At 56.6% G+C, this 14,760-nt stretch overlaps 1 protein-coding gene across 2 annotated transcripts in view; it reads left to right on the top strand.

Moving 5' to 3' along the window:
* Positions 1-616: 616 nt before the first annotated feature.
* Positions 617-14,760, top strand: part of MICALL1 (MICAL like 1) — a 28,204-nt gene continuing 14,060 nt past the window's right edge. The window contains exons 1-6 of one of the 2 annotated variants that reach the window (XM_070371603.1): positions 617-1,124; positions 5,296-5,344; positions 5,815-5,956; positions 10,191-10,279; positions 11,341-11,483; positions 13,043-13,488. In XM_070371603.1, coding sequence (XP_070227704.1) covers positions 979-1,124; positions 5,296-5,344; positions 5,815-5,956; positions 10,191-10,279; positions 11,341-11,483; positions 13,043-13,488 — 1,015 coding nt within the window. In that variant the 5' untranslated portion in view covers positions 617-978. Of the gene's footprint in view, positions 1,125-5,295; positions 5,345-5,814; positions 5,957-10,187; positions 10,280-11,340; positions 11,484-13,042; positions 13,489-14,760 lie in introns of both variants that reach the window. The other variant, XM_070371602.1, reaches the window with a different exon arrangement.

Genomic DNA, 14,760 nt, shown 5'->3' with positions numbered 1-14,760 from the left:
GGACCCATTGTGAGGCTCAGAACATCACTGAGTAGACAACGGGACTGACAGTGGTGATGGGGGGTGATGGGTGATGGGTTCGATGCCAGGGTTGGTGATGGGTGGGGTGGGGGGGATGGAGTCTACGCCTCAGGCTCTGGGGAAGAGGGGGAGGTGGTAGAACTACCTCGAAGTCAAGGGTGCTTTGGAGTGGTGAGAACAAAGCTAGTGGTCATCCGGGGGTGCTTTGGGGTCTGCAGAGGAACTGCCTGATTGACTTGAGGTGGGGGGAATGCCTCCTCTCAAACTTCAGGCCAGGGGAATGTGAAGGATTTGCAGATTCTTAGGCCAAAGAGTGGGAAGCACTCAGGATGGGAGAAAGAGTTCCCAGTGGGCAGCGTGGTGGAGGTGGAAGAAGTCATTGTGGGAAAGGGCTAGTTTGGGGTGGGTGATGGGTTCAGGGGCCATCTCAGCTCTTTAAGAGGGGGGACCTACGGTGGGGGGGTGGGTGACCGGGATCTCCAAGGAGAGGGGCGGCGGGGTGCTGGCCTGTGTGTGCGGGAGGGGGGGTCTGGCGGGGGGTCCGCGTCTGGGGGGCGGAGCCGCCGCTGGGTGGGGCGCCAGGCCACCGCCCCCTCCCCGCTCCGGGGCGGCGGCAGGCGGGACCGAGATCAGGACGCCCGGGGCCGGCCCACAGCGAGGGGAGCGGGCGGCGGTGAGTAGGCGGCGGCGGCCGGCCGGGCCGGGCCACGCGGGCGGCGGCCGCTTGGGCAGGTCCGGGCGGGCAGCCGGCAGCCGAGCCAGGACCCTGCGCGGGGAGCCCGAGCGAGGACTCCCAGGCCGCGGCCCCGCCTCCTCCCCGCCTTAGAGCCCGCCGCCCGCGGGTCGCGCCCCGAGCTCCTAGCGGCGCCGGGGCAGAGCCCAGCTGCAGCCGCAGCCGGAAACCGGCCCGAGCCGAGTCTGCGGGTGAAGTCCCCGGGCCCGAGCCCCGCGCAGCTCATGGCGGGGCCGCGGGGCGCGCTTCTGGCCTGGTGCCGCCGCCAGTGCGAGGGCTACCGCGGCGTGGACATCCGCGACCTTAGCAGCTCCTTCCGGGACGGCCTGGCCTTCTGCGCCATTCTGCACCGGCACCGGCCCGACCTGCTGTGAGTGCCGGGAGGGCGGGCGGCCGGGGCGCAGGGCGGCGCGGGCTCGTTGCTGGGGACCCCCCGCCCCCCTCAGTGACGCGGAGCCGGGGCGGTGGCAGACGCCGCCCCCAGAGGCCGAGACGCCCACCCTTCGGCGGGCCCCCGGCGACTTGCGGGACGCCGAGACCCTCCGATCCAGGGCACCCCTCCCCCACTTGGCCCCTGACCCCGCCCACTGGAACACTGAACCCGCCCCGCGTGCTGGTCCCTCTACCGGAGGCCTGGCCCCGCCCACAGGGCACTGATTTCCGCCAAAGGGACACCGAAGCCCCCCAGGCATTGACTCTTTGAAAAGGCACCCGCGCCCTCCTCCGGGACCCTGGGCCTTTCTTACACTAAACAGGAGCTCTGAGCAGCCCCCTACCCGTTCGGCATTGAGGTTCCCGTTCTCTTTGTGGGGCCCCCTTGCTTTGATTCCCCTGGGCCATCTCTTCTCCAGGGCACTAGCACAGTGCCTGGCACAGAGGAGTCCCTACGTTAGCAGAGGTCAGATGAATGGATGGAAAACCCCTCCCCCCAGGACACAGCCCTGCCTCCCAGGCGTGTGCCTCGTGACCCAGCTGTCCTCCATGGGGCAGGGAGGCTGAATGAGCAACCCCTAAAGGGCTGCTCCAGGGTGTGAAATGGCCCCTTCTTGCCCTCAGCTGCCCAGTTCCCAGGCTCCGTTGGAGAAGTTGACTTGGGGTTTCTGCTCCCTCTACCTGGGGCCCTGGAACCTCTTCCACTCATTCATTCATAAAACACTACATGCTTATCTGGCACTTGCTGTTCCTTGTACTTCTGGTCTCATCTGCAAACTGGGGACAAGAGTCATGGTCCTTGCCTGTCTTGCTTACAGCCCCTCGAATGGGGCTTCCCTGGCAGGGTCTGGAACCTTTTGTGTGTCTGTTCCACCTTCAGACCTGTGCTCCCCAAAGACAGCACCTGGGAGGCTTTGATGAAGGAGAGAAGGAAAGGAAGGATGACCTCAAGGTTCGATAGTGCAGGTGCCCTTAGTGTATTCTGTACCACGTGGTACCGTGTCTGCGGGTGGTGGATCAGGCCCTGGGGTGGGCCCTGGAGGAGAGGGTGTGGGTGTAGAAGTGAGATGGAGATGTAGGTGGGCCACTGTCTACCGTGGGGTATGTGACATGGGGTAAGGGGGCTTAGGAGCCAGGGCTTGAAGATGGAGAAGAAGGGCACCCAGACTGGACCCACAAATTAGAGTGGAGGCCTGCAGGGGTCTTCTGTTTTGGCTGGAGGGCAGGTGGTGAGGCAGGGCCAGTGTGTGAAACGACTCAAGTGTCAAGCTAAGCTACATCATGGACTTGAGCCTGCCAGCCACAGAATGCAGGCTGCTTGGTTTGTGGTCAGCTCCTCCGTGTCCTAGGTGTGGCAAAACTAGTAGATCCCATCGGGCATCAGTTTCCTCACCTGTAAAGTGGGTTTGACAATAAGACCTAACCTCCCAGGATTGTTGTGAGGATGAATGTTCAGTTAACATTAGTGATTGTAAGTAGTGTTATTAGGCAGGAAGGGATGATGCAAGTGTCTTATTCTTTCATTTATTCCCAAAAGTGTCTGCAGAGTTATACTCTGTGCTGGGCACTGAACCTGGTAATGGAAATAGTTTCCAATCAACCAAGAGACAAACCCTACACAGTCTCCTATGGCCTGTGGGGGTGATAGACATATAAGCAGTGCTGAGAAGTCCACGTGGGAAGTGCTGTGTCAGAGGGCCAGGCTGGGGTGGCCTGGTCACCTCATCTTCAAGGAGATCGCAGGAGCCGGGCCAGGGAAGGGCCTCCCAGGCAGAGAGGATATCCTGAGCAGAGATACAGGCAGCGCTGTTGGAGGCCGTAGCACAGGGCGGGGAAAACCAGGACATGTGGCTGGGCCAGAGTGCTTAGGGCCTCCTGCAGGCCAAGGAGGGTGGGTGGGGCCACAGGGAGGGACGTGGCATTAGTGTGGAGCAGAGGGGGGCTTCCCTCTTGAGAAGAGATCCGGAATCAGGTCCAATCATTCATTTGCAAGGCAGGCCAGCATCTGGGCTGCCAGCCCATTGCACAGGATAAAAACTTGAGGCCCAGGTCCTACGTGAGGCACAGAGAGGACCTCAGTGATGGGTAGGGGAAGATCTCCGTGAGAATAGGGCTGGGGTAGGGGTGCGGACAAGCACTATCTTCTTAAGTGGTTCAGGCTGCTGGAGTGGTGGGCCCAGGCCTCTGCTGGGGTGGGGGTGGCTGGCCCATCCGCCCTTTCCCAATTGAGGCATCTTTAAGCTCCCTTGCGGGCAGGACCAGGTGGGTTTCATTTTTGTGCTCCTCATCTCCCCCATTGCCAAATAGAACTTCCCAGGCCTTTGAAAACTCTCAGGAAATAGGCTTCCCAACCCCAGGTGTTGATTAGGGGCCAAGGTGGGGGAGGGAGAAGAAGCAGAGGAAAAATTGTAGCATCCTGGGGACCTTTACAGTTTTCACGCTGTTGCCATCATGTACGCATTCAGTAGACATTCATGGAGCGCCTACTGAGTACCAGGTAGTGTGGAGAGTGTTGGGTGCATGGGGTGAACAAAAATGTGACCCCAGCCTTGAAGGAACACTGCTGGGGAGACTGCAGTCCAGGGCCCTGACAAGTTGCTTTTGTCTCATTTGGTCTCAGAACAGGCTTTTGTTGGGAGCTGGGGTGGTATCACAACCCTAACCCTCACCCCAAGGTTTAGAGAGGTTGTGTGTAGCTTGCTCAGGGTCACACTCTGAGGCAGTGGCGAAGCAGGGGGAGGAGTTAGGGACCCAGTTGAGGGGAGGAGGAAGCAGCCTGGCCAGAGGTGGAAAATGGAGCTGAAGTGCATACACAGCCCCCTCTGCCTCCCAGCCCACCCGACCCTGGGCCTTGGGACAGCTTGCAAGCGACCCCCTCCTATCTCGGCCCAGGGTTCACGGCACCTTGGACTCTGCCTGTAGGTGAGCAGGAGGACGAGGGCTCTCTTGCATCTGCAAGGCCTGCCTCCACCCATCCCGGTCCTCCCCACCAACCTGGGAGGTGGTACGAGGCTTCCCCCAGTTTGCAGATGGGAACACAAAGGCCGCAAGGACTGTTGACTCGCCCCAGGTCACGAGGCCTGGCCTGGAAGAGCAGGGCCTAGGACCCAGACTTGGGAGGCCGCGCTGGCGGCTGCGGCCTCTGGGCCCACGTCTCTCAAGCAGTCAGGCTGCAGTTTTCAGCCATAGAAGGACAAGACCCAGGAGGCTGCTGAGCAAGCAGGCTGGGCCTCCTCCACCGGTTTCAGCCGCTCCAGCAGCTGGAGCGGGCAGGTGGGGAGTGGGGATACCCACAGCTAGGGTCCCCTGGCAGGCCCTGCCACTTCTCACCTGTCCCAGCTAAGAAACTGGGACACCCTTCGCTGCTCCCCCACGGAGGGTTCCCCCAGGAGCGGCCCAGCTGGGTCAGCCAGCCATTTAGTGCCGGCAGCTCTGGAGAATATACCATTTCCAGGCTGGTTCAGACTTGTTCTATTCCTGGCCCCATTAAAACAACATTCCTCTTTGGGCTGGGTTAGGGATTCAGGAAGCTGGGGTGGCTTCTCCAGGTTTGTGGCATGCAGTGGAAGGACGAGAAATGCAGATTCCCACAGTGGCTACCTCTCCCCACAGTGGCTTCCTCTCTCTGGACCTCAGTGTCCCCATCTGTAAAGTGGGGTGAATACCTGCCAAGTAGAGCTGAAGACAAATTGAAGGCAGGCGCTCAGCCCAGTGCCCAGAGTGAGGTCAGCAATCCATGGCTGTCCCTCTCGTGACCAGCCTTGGACTTGGTCTTAGTGTTTATGTTTGCCACCGAGTCAGGACATGGCTTCTTGGGGGATAAACTTGAAGCTGGGACTTTTTCAGCCCCACCCCTTCCGCGTGGATTTCCAGCCTCTACCTGGAGGCCTCCTGGGACAATGAGCTCTTCCTCTCTCCCACCTGGCCACCCCTACTCTTTTAGCCTGTGCTTGTTGCCTCAGTTTCCTCCTCGACAGCCCACGGACGCCTCCCCGAACCCTGCTGAAGCCCAGGCTAGTTGGGATAAGGTCACCTCCCCTGGTCACTCTACACCCATGGCCCTGCCCCCTGCTCAGTGCTCCTCCCCCCCGACCCCTTTTCTCTTGCAGAGATTTTGATTCACTTTCCAAGGACAATGTCTTCGAGAATAACCGTTTGGTGAGTCCCCCAGGCAGATAGAAGCCCACGATGAGGCTGTGTGTTGTGCGGGGCAGGGGCAGGGCGGGGGGTGTTTATTGGAGGGCAGGGGTCTTGCGGAACAGGAGCCGATCAAGGGGCTCCTGGAGCAGCTGTCCTGCCCTGGGGCCCTGGCTGCTCTTCTCCCCAGCCCCTGCTCCCTTCTGTCTGGCTTGTGCCTGGAACACCAGCCCTTCCCCACTCCAGGTCACAGTGTGGGGCCAGAGCTGCGGGGAGCCCAGTCACCCCTGCCCTGGCCCCCTCATCCCTCGGAATGAGGCTGGGCCTATGCAGGGTGGCACCCCCTGACCCTGCCTCCTCTTCCTCTTACTGCTGTGGCTGCTTCTGATTCCCACCCTGCCCAACTTCTCCCTCCCCTACACCTGCCCCCATCCCCACCCCTCTCCCCTACCCCAAACCTTCCCTGACCCTGACATCTGCCCCCACCCCAGGCCTTTGAAGTGGCCGAGAAGGAGCTGGGCATCCCTGCCCTCCTGGATCCCAATGACATGGTCTCCATGAGTGTCCCCGATTGCCTCAGCATCATGACCTACGTGTCCCAGTATTACAACCACTTCGCTGGCTCCGGCCCAGGTGAGAGGGTGCCCCAGGTGAGAGGGTACCCTCCTTAGGGGCGGGGCCCTGGGAGTGTATCATCTGTTTTCTGAGCTGCAGACAGGGTGCAGGCAGGCGGCCCATCATTCATTCACCATCATTCATCCACTCACTGAAATATTTATGAGTAAAATAACACTGGGCTGGGCCCCCAGGGATTACAGCTGTGAAGGAGATCACTGCCCTCAAGGAGCTCACAGTCTGGTGGGGGAGACAGACCACAAACACGTGAGCTAGTCACTGAGCAAAATAATGGCAGAAGAGGGACTTCCCTTGGCGGGCGTGTGGCTAGGACCCCTAGTTTCCACTGCTGGGGGCTTGGGTTCCATCCTGGGTCAGGGAATTAGGATCCTGCAAGCCATGTGGTCTTGGCAAAAAAGTAAAAAGCAAAACAAAACAATAGTGTCAGAGGAGACAAAGCAGGGCAAGTTTATCCGCTGTCTGGGAGTTCACCTCGCTGGCTCCTACCCTCACTTCCTGTTTACAGACACTTCCCTGGGTTTTTTTCTCTCCAGCCAGGCAGTGATCCTGTGGGGCTATTTGGCTTCATCTTTCCCAGCAGTGACCTTCACGGGCTGAGAACTGAGAAGCTGGGGAATTGTGGGAGGTGGGGTAAAGGAATGGGGGTGGGGGATACAAGGGTATTTCTCTGCCCTGAGTCAGGTGGCTACTGAATCTTCTGCATGGAGCGTCCCCATGCAAGAATCTCTCCTAGACCCTAACCTTCCGTGGAGAGGACATGGGCTCAGAGAGGGGAAGTGAGGAGCTCAAGGTCACACAGCTGGAAAACCAAATCCGGGTGTCCTAACTCCTGCGCTGTGTCACGGCTGTCATGGGTCCTGTGGGCCCTGCCATGTCATTCCTTCCTCCTGCCTCTGCTCTCCATGTGGACAGTCTTATCCCATCTCTTAAAAAAAAAAGTCAGGGTGTTTTTGGTTTGTTTGGAGTAACACATGCTTACTGTAGAAAATTTGGAACATAGAAAAAAGCGTAACAATTTGAAAATTAAAATACTCTGTTACTCCCCATCTTTCCCATAATGCTAGGGATTAATATTATAATTGAACAAATAACATTCTGTGTATTTGACTAGAAATCAAAATGAAAGTATTTCTCAACTGCTGAGTCTTTGATGAGAGGCAGCCTGGTGCCTTTTACTGTCTGGGTGACAGTGGGTCACGTGGTCACCTCTCAGCTTAGGGTTCCCTTTGCAGTGAGGACAGAATAGCGCCTGGGGGACTTCCCTGGTGATTCAGTGGCTACGACTCTACGCTCCCACAGCTAAGAGTTTGCATGTCACCAGCTAAAGATCCCGTGTACCACAGCTAAAATCCAGGTGCTCAGTCACTTCAGTCGTGTCCAGTTCTTTGCGACCCCATGAACTGTAGCCTACCAGGCTCCTCTGTCCATGGAATCCTCCAGACACGAATATTGGAATGGGTTGCCATTTCCTCCTCCAGGGGATTTTCCCGATCCAGGGATCAAACTTGCATCTCCTGCGTTGCAGGTAGATTCTTTACCCACTGAGCCACCTGGGACCTGGCACAGACAGATAAGTAAATAATAAATTTAAAAAAGAGGAAAGAACAGCGCCCACCTCACAGGGTTGATGAGAGTAAGCGAGGAAGCGTGAACCTGTGCCTGGCCCTTCTTTAGGACCCAAGGTTTCTATTATTATTATTATTTTTATCCACTGGTTAGAGTTTAGCTTGCTCACCTAGAATCACAGTTCAGTCTTTTCTTCTGGAGTGTTCCTGGTGGCCGAACCCCAGTCTCCCTCTACTAAGCTCTTCTTTGGAGGGCCACCTCCTGGGACCCTGTGGGTGGGTGGGTGGGTGGCGAGGACCCTTGGTAATACTATGCCTCACCAGGCATCCTGGGGGTGAGGTCACTGAGGTGACCCAGTTCCCCCAGCTGTGCCTGGGTGAGAGCACCCTGTGGGCCTGCGGAGATTTCTTGTCACTAAAGGCACAGCTTATGCTTTCCATGCAAATTGGTCCCTAAATGCAGAACATTTTTATCCCACCTGCTGTTCAACCAGAGGAGGTGCAGGGAGGTGTTCCAGCCCTGGAGGCGAAGCTGGCATTTAGCCTCCACCAGATGGTCATGTTCTGTACTCTCTGGGCCAGGGAAGGGACTTCAAGGGTAAATTTGCCCAGGCTTGACTGTCTCTGCACTGGGTACCTTGGGAAGCTGGCCGTAGCTGAGATACCACCGTGCCGTGCTGCCTGTTCATCTCATGCCAGAGCTCTGTGGTTGCTGGTGATCTTGGGCACGTCAGCTGACCCCTGACCTCCAGGAGCCACCGTGGAATCTAGAACCAGTGTGTGAGGGAAGGAAGCCCAGTGGCTGAGGGAATCAGAGGAGGGGTACCCCCCACCTGCCCCACCCTAGGATGACAAGGGTGGTATTATCAGGATGAGGCCCAGTTTCTTAGCCGGGCTCCTGAGGGCCTCTCCCCACTTAGCTTAAGCCACTCATTGCCCCGGGTTGTAGTCACACTGAATTTCCTGTGCTGCTCTGAATGTATCACATTCCTTTACTGCTCAAGTCTTTCATCGTGGTGATCCTCTGGTCCCTGTCCCCTGCCTCCCGTGCCCTGGCACATTCTTTCCTACTCATCCTCTCATCTCCACATTTTGCCTCCTCCAAGCAGCCTGTCCTGATGTACTCCAGGTGCTCTTGTAGCTCCATACCGCATGGTGAACGCATAAGACTCTGGTCACAGTATCTCGATTACTCTTCTTTCCCCTGTAGACCATCTCTGTTGAGTCCACAGCTGCCTGACTCCAGCACCTGGCACTTACTCATTCATTTAACAAATATTTCTTTCACTTCTACTGTGTGCCCGGCACCGTGTGAGGTGCTAGGGAGAGAGCTGAGAATGACACAGACTCAGAGCTTGCAGTCTAAAGGATGGGCGAGGGAGAGAGAGAACAAAGTAGTGAATGTAGTTTCAGATGAGCCGGATAAGGAAACAAAATAAGGTAATGGTATAGAAAGCAATGAGAGGAGGAAGTGGCTATTTTTGGTGAGTAGTCAGGGAGGGCCTCTCTGAGGAGGTGACAGTTGAGCTCAACTTTGAATAAGGAGGAGAAGGAGGTCGTGTGAAGATCTGGAGAGGAATATTCCAGGCAAGGGGGAAGCAAGGGGCCTGTGTGCTCCAGGGGAGTGAGGGGGAAGGAGGAGGTGAGGACGGTAGGGGGTACGGTGGGAGATAGAGTGGGCCCCAAATTTTTGACCATGACTCATGGTGAGCAATGTGTTTCCCATTAGAATCCATGTTGATGTACACATTCTCCCCTTACAATACGAGATGCCTGCGGATATTTTCTTCTCATTCATCTTTACAATATGCTGGTTACAGTCCACTCAGTTGATTTCAGGGTCTGTTAATGGTTTATGACCCCAGTAAGGAAGTTGGATTTTTTTTTTTTTTTTTGGTGGTGACAGCTTGCGGGATCTTAGCTCCCCAACCGGGGATGGATCTTGTGCCCTGTGCAGTGGAAGCACAGAGTCCTAAAGCGCACTGGACCACCAGAAAACTCCCTGGATTTTATTTTTAAGAATTATCATATAGCAGCATTGACTTTGTTTTCTTTTTGTATACAGTTCTCTGAATTTGTGGGGGTTATTTTAATCCCTGGGTACAGAGTAGGTGCTCAGTGGAGATTTGCCGAAGTAATGACGGGGCAGTCTTGGAGGAGGCGGGTGGGGTAAGGGCTAGGTTTCTTCTAGCTGGAGGGCATGCAGGCAGGGTTCAGGGCTGCAACTGGCCACCTGGGCAGGGGCAGGGCAGCTCCTCAGGAGCTCCCAGGGAGCCAACCCATCTTCCTGAAGCTTCAGGCTGGCACGGTGTGGTTCCTCCCCTCTCCTTTCCTTCACCCGCTAAGCCTGGTAGGAAGGAAGCCACCTGTCCTTTCACATACTGGGCACCGTTGGTCCTGTGCTGTCCTCATGGCTTACTGTTCACACTGCTCTGGGTGGTGGGATGCACGTCCCACTCTGTGGAGGCTCGGCGAGGTTGGGTACCTTGCCCTCTGCACTTAGCTTGGCAGCAGAGGCGTCCCCTGTGTCTGTGTGAAGTGGGAGCCTGGTCCCACTGCCTCGGGTGGTTCACCCTCAAGTGGTGGCCGGGGAGCCCAAAGCTCAGGCCAGGTTGGGCCTCCAGAGTCTCCAGCTGCCTCAAGGCCCCTCCCTGGTCTCTCAGCAGCCGGTGTCTCATCACCCAGAAAGGGCCTGGTGCTGTCCTCCCCGCCATCCGAAGCATCTACTCCCGCGGACCCAGGAGACAGGGCTCAGGTAGGCAGTTTCTGGGGGCTGGGGAAGTGAGGGTGGGGGCGGGGACAGCTGCCACTGCCGGGTTCAGCGGGTGTTCTCAGGCCCTTTCCCACTGGCTTTGGAAGTAGAGGTTCATAGGTCAGGGCAGAGGGCAGGGGCAGGAGACGGCAGACCCGGGAGGGGCACAGAGCATCCAGGGCACTGACCCTCCATCATGGGACTGGCAAAACTGACACATACCATACAGCAGAGTCTTCCCTTGATTCTCAGGAGACTGAACTGTCAACCTCCTAACCTGATTCCGCTTACTCCTCCCAACAACCCTGGGAGGCGGGTATTGTGTCTGATGTACCGAGAAGGACACTGAAGCCCCAAGAGGTTTGGCCTCTTGTCCAAGATCTCTCAGCTGGGAAGTGTGGGTCACGCTGTCAGTTCTGAGATCTCATGGGGTGATCCCAGACTTTCACATCTGGACAGCACTTCCCAGCATGCAAAGGGCTTTCCCCACCTGCTCCCATCTAGTGCTTGCTGGAGGAGCTCCTAAGGGGCAGGGAGCCTGGCCCAGGGTGGGTGCCCAGTGAGCATGTGCGGGGCTGAGACAGGCGGGGTTATGGAATTCCACTGGGCAGGTGCGGACCCAAGGCCCAGAGATGGAAGCAGCTTGCTCAAGGTCACGGTGCTTAGAAGCTGAGAAACAGATTTAAATCTACTTGGCTCTGGTTGGGGAGACAGAGGCAGTCAAGGTGGGCCTCGGAGGACAGTCATCTGTCAGGGAAGGTTCACCTGCAGGGACGGGAGAAAGGCTCATACAGCCAGAAGCTGCCTTCCTACAGAGAGAGCCCCAGAAACTGGAAGCCAAGCTTTTTTTGTTTCCATCCTGACTCAGTGAGCTTGAGCAAGTCTTTCCCTTTCTGGGCTTCCTCAGGGGTGAAACAGTGACAGTCTCCCACCCTCTGCCCCTCCGGGGCTCTAGTGGAGCGGATAGCACTGTGCACACTCGGGGGACGGCCACCATTAGAGCGGGGAAACAGGGTGTGTTCTTGAAAGGGCTGGCGACCCTGACCCCACCCCATTCCCTGCAGGGTGAGGAGTGCTCCTCGGGCAGCCTGTCGAAGCAGGGCTCCCACCGGACCCCCAGCAGCACATGCGCTGCCTGCCAGCAGCACGTGCACCTGGTGCAGCGTTACCTGGCCGACGGCAAGCTGTACCACCGGCACTGCTTCCGGTGAGCGGGCGGGGCGGGGGCGCCCCGAGAGTCAGCACCGCGGGCTGCCAGGCCCCTCGCCACGCTCTTCGTGCTGGAGCATCTTTCTTATCGCCGTTTTACTGATGAACAAACAAACTGGTGAAGGGAGAACATTATTGGCTCAGTCCCAGAAATAGAGACAGAAACGGGGCCAGAGCTCTTCGAGACTAAGTACCTGATGCTGATCAAGGTACAGAATAGGCTTTAAAAGCCTGGAGAAAAGAAAGCACTTTTAAAATTTTCATTTTACTTGTAGTTTTCTCTTCTGTTTTATTTTGCTTTTGTGTTTTCTAAAAAGAAAGCAGTTAAAAAAATCATAGTAACAACTTGCTTTGAATGTGTGGTTCCCGGGGGAAGTGACAGTTTAAAGAAACTTGAGTAAGAGGCAGGGAATATATAAATAGCTTGGAGAATGTATGGAAACCGTGTTACAGCTGAATAGTCAATGAAAACCAGTGAACGGGAGTTATAGCGTGTATTCAATGAAAACCAGTGAACGGGAGTTATAGCATGTATTCAGTGAAAACCAGTGAACGGGAGTTATAGCATGTATTCAGTGAAAACCAGTGAACGGGAGTTATAGCATGTATTCAGTGAAAACCAGTGAACGGGAGTTATAGCATGTATTCGATGAAAACCAGTGAACGGGAGTTATAGCATGTATTCGATGAAAACCAGTGAACGGGAGTTACAGCATGTATTCAATGAAAACCAGTGAACGGGAGTTATAGCGTGTATTCGGTGAAAACCAGTGAATGGGAGTTATAGCATGTATTCGATGAAAACCAGTGAACGGGAGTTATAGCATGTATTCGATGAAAACCAGTGAACGGGAGTTATAGCATGTATTCAGCTATGGGTGTGTGTGTGTGTGTGTGTGCGTGCCCGTACATTCAGGTGTAGTGGCTGGACCTGAAACCCAGGCACCTGATTGCAGAACTGAGGTGTCATGAGGGCCAAAATCTTGAGAGAAGGAACCACTGCATTGACGCTGTCATGTCTGGCTGTCAGGACAGTGTTTTAAAATCTTTTTATGGTAACCATCAGTAAGGCACGTTTGACACCGTGACCAGTCGTAGGTACATCCGTGAAATCAAATTTGCGTAAATAGATACACAACAGGAATTAGGTTCATAAAACAAGTGTGATGCACTCTGTTACATGGTACTTTATTCTGTTTCATAGAAAAACAAAACAAATGGTTGGTTGCAAACCACTAAAGTGATTTTTTGAGGCACTAATGAGCGGTGGCTTGCATACTGGATGGAACCTCGAGGGGGGAACCTTTGCTTCCTCTTGCAGCAGAAACTGAAGGCATGTTTCACAACTATGGTGTTGCTTTCACGTGGTTTTATTGTTCTGCTCTGATTCTGACAGTTACCTTTTTCCTTTTCCGCGGGCAAGTTATGAGTACTGAGACAGGATCCGGCTGGCAGCCGGGAGGAGGAGAAGGTACAGCTTTGGCTGCTGGAGAAGGGGTAGCCAGCACCCTGGGCTGGTTATGTTGACCCCCCCGCCACCCCTCTTCTCGCTGGCAGGTGTCGGCGGTGTTCCAGCACCCTGCTCCCCGGAGCTTACAGGAATGGGCCAGAGGAGGGCACCTTCGTGTGTGCAGAGCACTGTGCCAGACTGGGCCCCAGTGGGCGGTCAGGGGCCAGGCCTGGAACCCCGCCACAGCCAAAGCAGCAGCAACTTACAGAAGAAGCCAAGGAGGTGGAGGGCGGCAGCCCCAGCCCTAAGGCGACTGCAGGAGCCGAGGCGGATGTGCCCAAGGCCAGCCCCGAGGGCCGACCCCAGGTCCCCACCAAGCCCCGGGTTCCCGGCAGACCACAGGAGCTGGCCAGCCCCCCGGCCAGCCGCCCCACACCCGCCCCCAGGAAGGCCTCCGAGAGCACAGCCCCGACGCCCCCCACCCCCCGGCCCCGGTCCAGTCTGCAGCAGGAGAACTTGGTGGAGCAGGGAGGCGGCAGCGGCCTGGTGAACGGTGAGCGGGGATCCCGTTGGGGCTGGGTGCTCCCTGCAGTGTGGCTGCTGTTTAAATGTCCCTGTGCCGGGGAGTATCCGTGGGGCCACACTGTCTGTGCCTGTGTGTGATGGATATGCCGGGGGCGGCTGTGGCACTGAGGTTACTAATTCATGCAGCAAGTTGTCACCGAGGCCCCTCTGCACGCTCTGTTCTCCGTGCTGGGGGATGGGACGTAGAACCCCGCCTCCGGCCTGGACCGCCCCCTTCTGTGTGCCCCAGGCGTGTGTTCTTTTGTGTCTGTCTTGTGAGCTTAAGTTTTGGGGCGTGTAGCGAGTGCACACCACAGTGCCTGTGTCCCCAGTGTGTCTGGGACTCTGTGTGTCCACACTTAGGTGACCTCCCCCCATGCCCAGCCTGTGTGTTTGTCTACATCTGGGTGTCTGGCAGGGGCTGCTCAGGGGCTGGGGGGCGGGGGAAGCTGTGTCCCCTGGTCAGGTGTACCCTGGGGTGCTCCCCAGCCTGACCTCCTGCCCTGCAGTAGAGATCTCTGCCTCACCACCCCGCCCCATAGAATCTTCCCACGTGACCTCCCTGGGCTTCATGAGCTCATAGGAACAAGGTTCTTTGCAACCCGAGACATGCTGGGCAACTCTTATCTGTAGAGGCCTGGGGGAGGGAGGCTCCCTGGTTTCCTCCCTCTGGGGCTTGTTCTGTTCCACGCTCATGGAGACTGGTTCCTGAGCTGGGCGTTCAGACCTATTTGTGCCTCGGAGGCGCTGCCGGTCTCAAGGGAGAGACAGACAGACAGACAGACAGACACACACACACACACACACACACACAAGGATTTCGGTAGAATGTAAGAAGTCTTTTTAGATGGAGGAGCATGGAGAAGGAAATGGCAACCCACTCCAGTACTCTCGCCTGGGAAATCCCATGGGCAGAGGAGCGTGGCAGGCTACAGTCCATGGTGTCGCAAAGAGTCGGACACGACTTAGTGACTAAGCAACAGCAATAATGAGGGGTAGTGGGTGGTGGTATGATCTGATGAAAGGAGATTCAGAGCTGAAACTTGAGGGGAGAAAAGGGGGTGCACAGAAAGAAGCAGTGGGGGGCAAGGAGGACCCTGCCGCATCCCCACACTCGGTGGCACTAGGGCCATGGGAGAAGACACAGCCTGACTTGAGCGGTTGCAGGGAAAACTGTGTCTTCAGGGGACAGTCAGGTTGCTAGCACCAGACTGTGAAGGGAGCATTCAGGATACCAGTGATTTATTTCACTGATGAAGGG

This window comes from Bos mutus, chromosome 5 (assembly GCF_027580195.1).
Source record: "Bos mutus isolate GX-2022 chromosome 5, NWIPB_WYAK_1.1, whole genome shotgun sequence".
NCBI lineage: Eukaryota > Metazoa > Chordata > Mammalia > Artiodactyla > Bovidae > Bos > Bos mutus.
This window is presented reverse-complemented; position numbering and strand designations above follow the sequence as displayed.